The sequence below is a fragment of the Dendrobates tinctorius genome, unplaced genomic scaffold, assembly GCF_039654945.1.
Source record: "Dendrobates tinctorius isolate UK_male_01 unplaced genomic scaffold, ASM3965494v1 ptg000103l, whole genome shotgun sequence".
In the NCBI taxonomy this organism is placed as follows: Eukaryota; Metazoa; Chordata; class Amphibia; order Anura; family Dendrobatidae; genus Dendrobates; species Dendrobates tinctorius.
Window position 1 is genome coordinate 12,288,526 of NW_027361771.1, and position 12,901 is coordinate 12,301,426.

Consider the following 12,901-nt stretch of genomic DNA (forward strand, 5'->3'; position numbering starts at 1 on the left):
GCTAGGAGTGGTCCCCCTCATCCTTATCCTGGCAGGAATGATCACCCTCATCGCTATACTGGTATGCAGGGTCCCAATCTTGTCCAAGTATGCATGACCCCATCACTATCCTGATATGCAGGGCCCTATCCTTAACCTGGTATGATTGGCCCATCCTTAAGGGGGTTTTACACATAGCGATATCGCTAGCAATATCGCTTAAACGTCACTGGTTTTGTGACGTTATAGCGATATTGCTAACGATATCGCTGTGTGTGATACTTACCATCGGCCGGCTCCATTTCTCGTCGGGCGCTTCCTGCTGGGATTCCTGCTGGCGCCGACGAACGACGCGTGGAGGCGGGCGGGAGGACGTCTTCATCGCGGTGTGTGAAAGGTGAGTATCGTGCGCTGTGTCGCTGCTGCATCGCTGTGAGGTCTTTCTGTGTGAAAGCTCACTAGCGATCATTTAGCGATGCACCAGGGATCCTGACCGGGTCGTATCACTGGTCGGATCGCTGGTGCATCGCTAAATGTAAAAGGGCCTTTATCCTGGTATTACTGGCCCTATCCAGGTCCTGGTATGCATGGTCACATCCTTATTCTGGTATGATTGGCCCCATCCCAGTCCTGGTATGCATGTTCCCATCCTTATCCTGGTATGATTGGCCCCATCCCAGTCCTGGTATGCATGGTCCCATCCTTATTCTAGTTTGATTGGCCCCACCCTCATCCTGGTACGCATGGTCCCATCCTTATCCTGGTATGACTGGCCCCATCCTGGTAAGCATGGTCCCATCCTTATCCTGGTATGATTGGCCCCATCCCAGTCCTAGGATGCATGGTCCCATCCTTATTCTAGTATGATTGGCCCCACCCTCATCCTGGTACGCATGGTCCCATCGTGTCAGCGGAGCAGCAGCTGGATCCTGTCCCCACTGCTAAAGATAAATGAATATTCATGCTTCCCCACACCCCCATTGCACTTTAATAGCGGGCAGCGTTAGCCGCAGGCTGGAGCTAACACTGCCCGCATGTAAAGCCCCACCACCACCGCTCCACACTCTCTCACTCACACACAAAGCACCGCACCACATGCATGCACACACGCAGACAGACACACAGCCCCCCACCTCTCCGCAAGTTCCCCGCAGCACATCCCAGCTTCCTGCATGGTGCTTCCTGTCTGAGACAGTGCAGCTGGATGACGTAATCAATTAGTGTGCCGCTGTTTCAGACAGAAAGCTGCCGGCGAGGAAGATGCTGTGGGGAACTTGCAGAGAGGTGAGTGGTGCTGAGTGTGTGTCTGCCTGCGTGCCTGTATGTATGTGGTGCGGTGCTTTGTGTGAGAGTGGTGCTGTGTGTATTGGAGATTGGCAATAATGGGGTGGTGGGGGAGAAGGCAATGATGGAGGTGTTGAAATGGGCAATGATGGGGGTAGTGGGGGAGAAATTGATGGTGGTGGTGGAAAGGACAATGGTGGTGGTGGGGGAGAAGGTGGTGGAATGGGCAATGATAGGGGTTGTGGGGGAGAAAGGAATGATGGAGGTGGTGGAAAGGGCAATGATAGGAGTGGTGGGGAAGAAGGCAATGATGGAGATGGTGATGAGGACAATGATGGGGGTGGAGGAGGAGAACAATGATGGGGCGGAGGGGGAGAACAATGATGGAGGTGGAGAGGGGCTGCATTATACCCTATGAGGGGGCTGTATTATACTTTGAGGGGCTACATTATATTCTGACAGGAGCTGCATTATATTCTCTCAGGGGACTACATTATATTCTGGGGGCTGCAGTATACTCTATAGGGGGCCTGCATTATATTCTGTGGTGAGGCTGCATTATTCTCTCAGGAGACTACATTATATTCTAGGGGGCTACATCATACTATATGAGGGGGGCAGCATTATGCCCTATGAGGGGGCTGCAGTATACTCTGGGGGGGCTGCATTATACTATACGAGGGGGGCTGCAGTTTACCCTATGAGAGTGCTACGTTATATTCTATGGTGGGGACTGCATTATACCTTATGAGGGGGGTTGCATTATATTTTGTGGGGTGCTGCATTATATTCTATGAGAGGGGCTACATTATTTTATGAGGTGGGCTGCATTATATTCTATAAGTGAGGCTGCATTATATTCTATGAGTGGGCTTCATTATATTCTATGAGAGGGGCTACATTATTTTATGAGGTGGGCTGCATTATATTCTATAAGTGAGGCTACATTATATTCTATGAGTGGGGCTGCATTAAAATCTATAAGTGAGGCTACATTATATTCTATGAGGGGGCTACCCCAACCCCTGCTAAATAAATAAGACATGTACTACCTCATATTATACCCTGATATTGGCGTGTTTTACCACACAATTGGTGGTCTTGTATTTATTTCTATGTAGCTACATAGTGGGCCCCAAGAATGATTTTCTCTGGTGGACCCAAGGTGTTCCAGTCCGACGCTGGTCCCATCAGAAAAGATTAAAAAAAAAAGGCATTACACTTATCTTCCTCTGCTCCCTCGCAGTGTCCTGTTCCATTGCCAGGAGCTGATTAATGGTTGTAAGCAGCGAATGGCAGGGACGTGCCCAATCATACCAGAATAAGGATGGGACCAATCATCAGCCCTGACGAAGAAGGTCCGTGCACCTTCGAAACGCGTAGGCGATTGGCCCCTCTCAGCCTCCGTTCCCCCTGTGTCTAGCTCCCTGCTCTAGGTGACGTCACCCAGACCACGCCCCCCGACACTCGGCACTGGCAGCAGCGTCTCTCGGCCGGTGCACGCTGCGTGCTTTTTACTCTTGGTGAGGATTCATTTGGGCTCCACTTCTCAGGGTGGGGACGCTCCCCGGTCTCCACTTGTCCTCTACCTGGGGTGCACGTTATTTTCCCTACGTGCCGCTGTGTTTTCATGCCAGTACCTGCACACTTGCTGGCTCCCATTTCCCTGCTCCAGCGTATTGTCATGTCGGACACTGTTCGCACCAGGGTGTCCGGCAGACAGCGGTAATACCCCATCCTACCACATGGTTCTCAGCGGCGCTGGTTGGTCTTCTGATCCGGCTTGGATTGGGTTAACCAAGTTGTCATTCTGGCTGAGGGCTTAGCCACGCCCTCTGTCTTTAAATTGCCCTCTGTGACTATGGACGTCGTCGACTATAGCTCTTGCCTTGTGCTAAGCGATACCGGTCTGGAGTGGTGGTCTAAGGAGCATACAGTTTCTGGTGTAGTATATTCTGTTGTTGCCATTTTGCCTCCCTGTGTTGTATTATTTGGTTGCCCTTGCACATTACTGTATTCCCCTGTGTGTACGCGGTGTGGTGCATTTCCGTTATCCCTGTCCATACTTATTTGTGGGGTCTGGTGTTTGGCCTCCTCACTGGGTGGAGGGTGGTGGGTTCAGCTTAGGGCTGGACAGGAGACAAGGACAGGGTGGAGGCCCAGGCAGGCACACCTTCAGTGTAAACCCTGGGTTGAGGGACAGACAGGGTTTCCCCTAGTCTGAGGGACACCGCATGGGCCCCGGGGTGTCAGTCTAAAGTTACCTAGGCTTCCCATGACACGTATAGGATCCTTCTGGTGCAGCTACCTCTGCGGATCTTTTTGCGGGTTGGTAACCCAGAAACTTTCTTCATAGTATCATTCTATCCGTGCTGGACCATATATTCACCTCAAGGTAGGCAGACGGGTTTTTCATCTACATGTTATGCCTCCATGATGTTTAGTTATTGCTTCTTTGATTTTGATTCACACAATAGCAACTTTAGCGCAGTGCTTTCTTGTTTTGTCTTTGTAAACCTCCTTTTTGTCAGCCACCAGCACAGAGGCTGTCTCAGTGCCTGCAGATCTAGTTTGCATTAGGTGGAGCGCAGGTGTATATATCTACATATAAATTAATTAGCACCTTCTAGTGCAGCGGTATCCACATTGAGCAGGGATGAGGCAGTGACCCAGCAAAGTTCAAAGCAAAGTCTTTTATTGTTCAGCGTACTCGCAAAAATACATAGCACACGATATCCTCCGGCTTGCAGCCGGGAAACAGGACAGTCCACCTCCCGAAAGCAGCTGGGCACAAGACAATCCACCTCCGGTTCACAGCCGGGCACAGGACAGTCCACCTCCGGTTCACAGCCGGGCACAGGACAGTCCACCTCCGGTTCACAGCTGGGCACAAGACAATCCATCTCCGGTTCACAGCCGGGCACAGGACAGTCCACCTCCTGTTCACAGCCGGGCACAGGACAGCCTTCCTCCGTGACGGTTACCATGGGCGACTGCACTGCCATGTACACTGAGGGGTGCCAAGGCTTTTGGCTCCGCTTGGCCCTGTGTTGCCTCACACAGGTGGAGCTCTGCAGAGCCTCCTGCTCTGCACACATGCAGGACCAAACTGCACACCCAACCCTTTGCTGCAGGGGTTCTTACAAGAAACCCGTGGCCGTTGGCCACATGGAAAACACGGCCGGGAAGGAAGCGGACTGCGCCACTACCATGCTGTAGTCCGTTTCAAAAACAAAAGCCCATAGCAGGTTTTCTTAAATCTGCCTTGGACAAATAGCTTGCCCAAGATCAACATTTACTTTTATTTTGCATTGCAATCAGAGCTATGCCTGTGACTGCAGTGCACTCCCGCAGTCTCAATACACCTCTGTGCGCATCCTGGGGGGACACATAGCAACCCTCGCATTTGTCACTGCCTCACACACCTGTTCTCTTTTCCCCTTTAATACTTTTCATACTCCCACTCTGTTCTTCACTCTCCCTGATTCAATATATTTACATAACCCTTCTGCTCCAATTCATTGTCTTGTCTTCTCTCACACCCCCACCCTCTATTCATTATCATCTACTCTCCCCCACTCTCAATTCATCATAATTTGCTCTCCCCCACACTGAAATCATCATTTACTCTCCCCATTCTCAATTTATCATCCTTTGCTGTTCTCCACCCTCAGTTCATCATTATTTGTTCTCTTCCACCTTCATTACATAATCCTTTACTCTCCCCACCCTCAATTCATCATAATTTACTGTCTCGTATCCCCCAGTCTAAATACATTATCGTTTACTCCTCCCACCCTCAATTCATCATTATATGCTCTCCCCCACCCTCAGTAAATGATTATCTGCTCTCCCTCACCCACAAGTCAAAATTATTTGCTGTTCCCCATCCCCCCATTCTCAATTCATAATCATTTACTCTACGCCACACTCAATTCAATTCTCCACCCCCATCTTCAGTTCATCATTATCTGCTCTCCCTCACCCACAAGTCATCATTGTTTGCTGTTCCCCATCCCCTCATTCTCAACTCATAATCATTTACTCTACGCCACACTCAATTCAATTCTCCACCCCCATCTTCAGTTCATCATTGTCTATCCCCCACCCTGAATTCATCGTTTGCTGTCCCTATCCCCCAACGCAATACATAATTTACTGTCCCCGTCCCACATCCTCAATTCATCTTCATTTGCTCCCCCCCCACACTCAGTTTTCCATACTTTTCTCACAATCCCTTGAAGCTCTAATTCTGATATCCTTACACGAGTTCATTCACCTACATAGCGCACAATGCATTATTGTATCCTGGGACCCCATGAGCAAACGCAAAGGAGATTTTGCTCACCGGGCCCCGTACACCAGTTACGGTAGTAATGCCCTAGAGTCATAGAATTGTAGCGTTGGAAGGGACCTCCTGGGCCATCTGGTCCAACCCCCTGCTCAAAGCAGGATTTACTAAATCATCCCAGCAGATGTCTGTCCAGCCCTGATGGCGGCCCTGCATGAAATACCATAACATATGCTTATTATGCTCTTATAGAGCGCTATCATACTCCGTTGTGCTATATAAGAAAGCAAACATCACTGGCCCCGATGGAGCTCATAATCTAAATTCCCTGTCAGTATGTCTTTGGAGTGTGGGAGGAAACTGGAGTACCTGGAGGAAACCCAAGCAAACACGGGGAGAACATACAAACTCCTTGCAGATGTTGTCCTTGGTGGGATTAGATCCTAGGACCAGAGCGCTGCAAAGCAATTGTGATAACCCCTGAGCCACTGTGCTGCCATATACATTTTTATGTTAGGTAAAACGTGTATTATTCATTTTTAAGTCCTAGGTCTGAAGCTGAATATGATTCTGACATAGCAATGGACACCCAAGCTACAAGTGAAGAGGTAAGAGATCAACTAGCAAAGTGTATGCAAAACGGTTTCAGCACATCTGTCATGTGGTTTTTTTTGTTTTTGTTTTTTACTCTTAAAAAGGAACCATTTATTACAAAACCTTTTCTTTCTGTAGGCTTGCCGAGATTCAAAATAACAAACGCTGTTTCTGTCCAATGCGACACAATGTGTAATATAAATGAAACATGAATGAATAAAAAAATAACAGGAAAAAAATGAGTAACAAAAAGCCACTGTTAATCCAAATCGCTTTTACTAGCCCCGCCCCTTAAAAAAAAAAAACAGAAAAAAAACCTGCGTTCAATATATAAAAATGTTTGGTACCCAATGAGGAACACAGTTTTAAATGTATTTTAGTGGTCCTGTGTGGTCATAAAAAATGGGAAAAGCGCTTATTTCCCTTATTTTTCCACCAATATCAGAAGAGAAAGAGAATATGACAGTGAGATAAAAATGAAGCCCCATGTATCGACTTTTGGAAATTAAATTACTTTAATTCTCGAAAGAGAAAACAAAATTTCTTATAGCTGTTTAAGCCACTCATACGAGAAAAAAACAAAACAATAATGTGCCTGGTGAGGAACTGGTTATTAGTATTATTTAACCCACTTATACAGCACCATTATCTCTACAGCACTTTACAGACATTATCAGCACTGTCGCCATTGGGGCTCACAATCTAAATCCCCTATCAATATGTCTATGGAGTGTGGGAGGACACCGGCGTACCCGGAGGAAACCCCCGCAAACACGGGGGGAACATACAAACTCCTTGCAGATGTTGTCCTTGGTGGGATTTGAACCCAGGACCCCAGCGCTGCTAAGCAACAGTGTTAATCACTGAGCCACTGTTTGTGAAATGGTTAACAGGACTGCGTTGGTGGACATAGTGGATCTTTTCACACGCAAAGTAGGCCATATTGCAGACCTTGGTATCTATTGACTCCCTGCACCCACACAACCTCTCCTGCAAGTTCTGCATTCCCTTCATTGCTTAGCAGACACAGCGACATACATTATCTAGTGGCTGTGCCTGGTGGTTCAGCTCTTTGCAGCTGAGTCCAATTCAAGGGATTCTGCAATACCAGGCACAGTCACTAGAATACATATATGGAGATATGTCCGGTTCACGAAAAAGGCAATGTATGATTGCATAGAATACATAGGGATCACATGTTTCTTTTTTGTGTGCAGACTCAAAGGGATGACATAGATGATGATAAAAGAGATGACCTGAAAACTAGTGACATGAGTGTAGCCCGCATCTCCTCTGCAGCAAGTTTCTCAAGGTCTATTCTGTCTCCTGACATGGAAAGCAGCACAGGCTTGGGTAAGTATGCTTTGGCATGTACCTTTCTATTTAAAGACTCTTTATCATCTTTATTCCAGCAGTGTTCCCTGATAAATAAGCATTCCTCTTCCAATGAACACATGCCCTCTTTTTTTTTGTATTTACTTATGGGTGTTATTCACCAACCAGACCAGTACGGTATACTGACGGACGTGGTGTAGCTAAATATTAGCAGATGAATCAATGAAATGGAAACTGTAAATTGGACTTCAAAGTAATGTTTAATATGAAAAATACAATTTGCTATGATTTTAGGCGTTTAACCCACACTGCTTCTACTTTTCATTAAAGGGCCGTTGATACCTAAGCGCTTTGGAGGCTGCGCTTTTGTTTTTAGCTTTCATCCCCCAAAGTCAGAACATTTTCATTTTTCCATTGACATCGGTGTACAACATCTTGTTTTTTTCGCGATAACAGATGTGTATATATAAATGACATCATTCATTTTACCATATAATGTATTGAAAAACAAGAAAAGAGAATTCCAATTGGGATGGAATTGGGGGGGAAAAAAAGAAGAGCAACCCTAACCATGTATTGTTTTTACAACGTTCACTCTAGGGTAAAAATAATCTGGTAATTTTGTTCTATGAATCAGTTTGGTTATAGCCATACAAAATTTAGTTTGTTTTTTTTTTTACTTTACTACTGTACTGTTAAGTCGCCGTATTCTGATACCCATAACTTGGTCAATAGCGTTCTATGAAAGCTTGTTTTTGCAGGAAACCCTCTTATTGTATTGGTAAGCTTTTGGGGTCCATAAGTGGTTATGGTTTTTATATGTGCCTTATATACTTGTGTATAAGCTGAAGCACCTAATTTTGCCACGAAAAACTGGGAAAACATTAACTCGAGTATAAGCCTGGTATGCATTGTTCCCCCATCCCTATCCTGGTATGCATGGCCTCTTCATCCCTATTCTTGTATGCATGGCTCCTTATCCCTGTCCTGATATGCATGGTCTCCTCATCCCTATCCTTGTATGCATGGCTCCTTATCCCTGTCCTGATATGCATGGCTCACTCATCCCTATCCTTGTATGCATGGCTCCTTATCCCTGTCCTGATATGCATGGCTCACTCATCCCTATCCTGGTATGCATGGCTCACTCATCCCTATCCTGGTATGCATGGCTCACTCATCCCTATCCTGGTATGCATGGCTCACTCATCCCTATCCTGGTATGCATGGCCTCCTCTTCCCTATCCTGGTATGCATGGCTCCCTCATCCCTATGCTGGTATGCATGGCTCCCTCATCCCTATGCTGGTATGCATGGCTCACTCATCCCTATGCTGGTATGCATGGCTCACTCATCCCTATCCTGGTATGCATGGCTCACTCATCCCTATCCTGGTATGCATGGCTCACTCATCCCTATCCTGGTATGCATGGCTCCCTCATCCCTATGCTGGTATATATGGTCCTCTCATCCCTATCCTGGTATGCATGGCTCACTCATCCCTATCCTGGTATGCATGGCTCACTCATCCCTATCCTGGTATGCATGGCTCACTCATCCCTATCCTGGTATGCATGGCCTCCTCTTCCCTATCCTGGTATGCAGGGCTCCCTCATCCCTATCCTGGTATGCATGGCTCACTCATCCCTATCCTGGTATGCATGGCTCACTCATCCCTATCCTGGTATGCATGGCTCACTCATCCCTATCCTGGTATGCATGGCTCACTCATCCCTATCCTGGTATGCATGGCTCACTCATCCTTATCCTGGTATGCATGGCCTCCTCATCCCTATCCTGGTATGCATGGCCTCCTCATCCCTATCCTTGTATGCATGGCTCCTTATCCCCTATCCTGAGGTTTTTTGGTTTCTTTTGGTAGAAAACTGCAAAAGATACCGATAGGGTAATAGATATCCTTAGGTGGTAGCAAAGTCTATGCTGCTGGTATTATATAGAGGCTGGAACTCCTCACACGGCGGCACCCTGGATTTCTCCTGCAGGCATTAAGCGCTGTATCTGTTTGCAGAGCCTGCACTCCTAGCGCTGTTAACCCATTCCTGTAGCCCTGCTTTATCCAGTCACATTTATCTAATTCCAACCAGATAGACTCGTGTTCCAGCCTCTATATAATACCAGCAGCATAGACTTTGCTACCACCTAAGGATATCTATTACCCTGTCAGTATCTTTTGCAGTTTTCTACCAAAAGAAACCAAAAAACCTTTCTGATGAAGGTCCGTTGTTGGACCGAAAACGGTCATACGATATGAGTCTATTTTTGTCTGGATGCTAAATAAAGAATATACTGCTTCTTCATTTTTGAGTGCCAAGTATTTTTGTACATATTTACGGGTTGGAAACCTTACTTGAGCACAGAACAACCTTCCTTTTTTTTTTCTCTGGAGTGCCGTGTTTTTTTTGCCTATATGTTGTAATTAGCTCTTTTTTTTTTTTTTTTTTTTTTTTTTTTTTTTTTGCTCTGTTACTTTTTTTTATTAGTCCCCTTAAAACAAATGACCCTGCAGTCACTTGATCACCTATACTGTAGAATGAAATATTATAGTATTTCAGTGTATTGTATTATTACTGGCTTCCTATGAAACCCAGCCACCAGCTGGCCTTTATAGATGTACTAACATGACATCCATGACAGCCTATCGGCACCTTGCAATCACTTGACTAGGCGTTGGTCATCAGAAGTAACCCACATCACATTACTTATCTCCTGAATGCCAGTGTCCTGATTGACGGCAGCATCTACAGGGTTGCAATGATGGCTAGCTCCGATCACTGTAGTTGCGCTCAGGTGTTGGCTGTGTACCGCAGCTGGCACCTTCTGTGCATGAGCACTCTATACTGTCAGTGAGTTCATGCACCATCAATACAAGGCAGATGTCACTAAGGGGTTAAAAAAAAATTGTGACATATCCAAAAATGATGCCATCTAGGTATAAAGCAGTACTAATCAGGTTCTTGTATATCTCCCACAGATGTCAATGGACAGGACCGCCCATTGGCATGGTCACCCTTTCTATTGACTGTATATGAGGGAAGAGTGGCCAGCTTGGATTAGCGGATAGGTTGGATCAAGCATTTATGGGATATCTTGTTTTTGTTAACATGGTGATGTGTTTTTCAGATGATGGCAGAGGAGCGGTGTCGTCCTCTGCTCTTCTTCAGCTAAGTAATAAAATGGCCGATGGTGAATATGAGAAGGAAGAACAGGCCAACCAAGGAGAAGAACCTCCAAAAGAAGACGATGACGAAGAACTGGTGGTGTTAGACCCAGATCACGTAAGATCTCATTGAGATCATCAACCTGAGAATGACGTGTAATGTTATTTAGTGTATGTCATAGGATGACTTCTACAAATGTAGGCTGCACTGCATGGCTACTAGATAATCTGGGTACCAGACGCCTAGACTTTACTTTTATTATGCAGCCCAAAAATGTAATGTAATGCTTCATACATGTGTTAATTTAATAAAATAGAGTAATGAAAATGTTTTTTTTTTTTGCAGCCACTGATGACAAGGTTCCAAACAGCTCTTAGGAATTACCTCGTCAAGCAAATACAAAGCCTGGACATTGAACTGCGGGAAATGGTGTGTACCAGCAAACAGTACAAGATCTTAAAATATGGGCCAATATATAATATAGGTAGAGAGGTTAACTGGCAGGATTTAAAAAACAAATGAAAAAAACACCCCTCTTGGGCTCTGACATTACAGCTCCTCTCCATTCAAGGGAATGAGACAGCTGCAATACCACCTACTGTCCATAGATGAGATTGGAGCTGTATGGAAAGCAAATCCTTATGTTTCCAATTCTGCATAACCCTTTTGTTTTACTCCGGGAGCTGAAATCTTTTAGGGAGGTGTTTTTAAGATGAAAAATGACTGTAATAAGTTGCAATCTGAGCGATGCTAGATTTCCTTGGACTTAGAGTAAGGTCATATAACAAGACTGTTTTCTCCATTTTCCTCCGTGATGCCAATTGAATGCTAGAGATGTGAAGACAGGAAAAACTTCTTTATAACATACTATTTAAGACTCCCTGATACCAGCATGGTCCTGTAATAGGATGTCACCATTGTATCAAGTCAGTCCATAATATTTCTTCCCTCCGAAATACTCCACGATCAACGGTGAGTGGTATTGTTGAAAAGTGGAAGTGTTTAGGAACCAGAGCAACTTCGTCATGAAATGGCGGACCCAAAGTTACAGAACAGGGGATCATAGAGCATAAAAGTGCTCTGCTGACTCAATAACCGTCCAAACCTCCTCTGGCATTAATATCGGCACAAAGGCTTCATGGCATTGTCAAGCAGCTGCATGTAAGCCTTACACCACCAAGCACAATGCCAAGTGTCAGATGGAGTGGTGTAAAGCACACACCACTGGACTCTTGAACAGAGGAAATGTGTTCTGTGGAGTGAGGAATCACGCCTCTTAATCTAGCAGTCGGGTGGCTGAGTCTGGGTTTGGAGATTGTTACGGGATATTGATATGGGGTTATTTTTCAGGGAATTACCTATAGCCCATACTCCCATTGAAGGAAAATATTAATACTTGAGAATATAAAACATTTTGGACAAATGTCTCTAACTTTGTGGGAACAGTTTGGGGAAGGCCCTTTTCTGTTGCAGCATCACTGTGCCCCAGTGGACAAAGCAAGGTCCGTAAAGGCATGGTTGGGCGAGTTTGGTGTACATACTTGACAGGCAATCCCTAAAAACAATCCCACCTTTGGTGTAAACTGAAAATTATGAGCCAACCTCAATGGCTATGCTCACAAAGGCTCCTCTGCATTAATGAGTGAAAGTTCTCCAGACACGCTCCAAAATCTTGTGGTAAGTATTACGAGAAGAGCAGAGGCTCTTATGTCTGTAACGTGGAGGCCAAGTCCATACTGATGTCTATGGATTTAGAATAGGATATCATACATGCTGCTTTAGGTCTAATATGTAGGTGTCCAAAAACTTTTGGCCATATAGTGTACATTGCTGTCTTTGTTCAGAATCACTTACACAAATATATAGATGATAAGATGTTACATACCGACTATAAAAATACTTTATGGGAAGCTTCTAGAGGATTGGCACACTGAAGTAAAAGAACTAATGGGCTAAGCCTTAAGGCACTGATCTTTAGAAAGTCAGCTTCCTACTTGCATGATAGCTGGCATGGGTGAACTGGAGTCATTTACCAGTGCTACATAAGCCATGGCGATCCATTTTTATAGGCATCGGAGAAGTACTTTATGTACAGACCTCGGCTAGTCCCAATGGGAAGGTAAGGAGGCCAAGTAATGCCTCAGTAGGAGATATCTCCAGAGGGAATGCTCTGCACCTGAGGTCTGAGATGGTCATCAGGCCCTGTAATTGCTTTATTCCCTTGCTGATCCAGTTATGG

General features: G+C 45.6%; 1 protein-coding gene across 5 annotated transcripts in view; it reads left to right on the plus strand.

Moving 5' to 3' along the window:
- CCDC40 (coiled-coil domain 40 molecular ruler complex subunit) overlaps nt 1-12,901 on the plus strand; it is a 71,192-nt gene that overhangs the window by 8,062 nt on the left and 50,229 nt on the right. For all 5 annotated transcript variants that reach the window (XM_073588075.1, XM_073588074.1, XM_073588078.1 and 2 more), the window contains exons 2-5: nt 6,099-6,162; nt 7,366-7,501; nt 10,625-10,779; nt 11,008-11,091. In XM_073588075.1, the coding sequence (XP_073444176.1) occupies nt 6,136-6,162; nt 7,366-7,501; nt 10,625-10,779; nt 11,008-11,091 (402 nt within the window). In that variant the 5' untranslated portion in view covers nt 6,099-6,135. The remainder of the gene's footprint in view (nt 1-6,098; nt 6,163-7,365; nt 7,502-10,624; nt 10,780-11,007; nt 11,092-12,901) is intronic.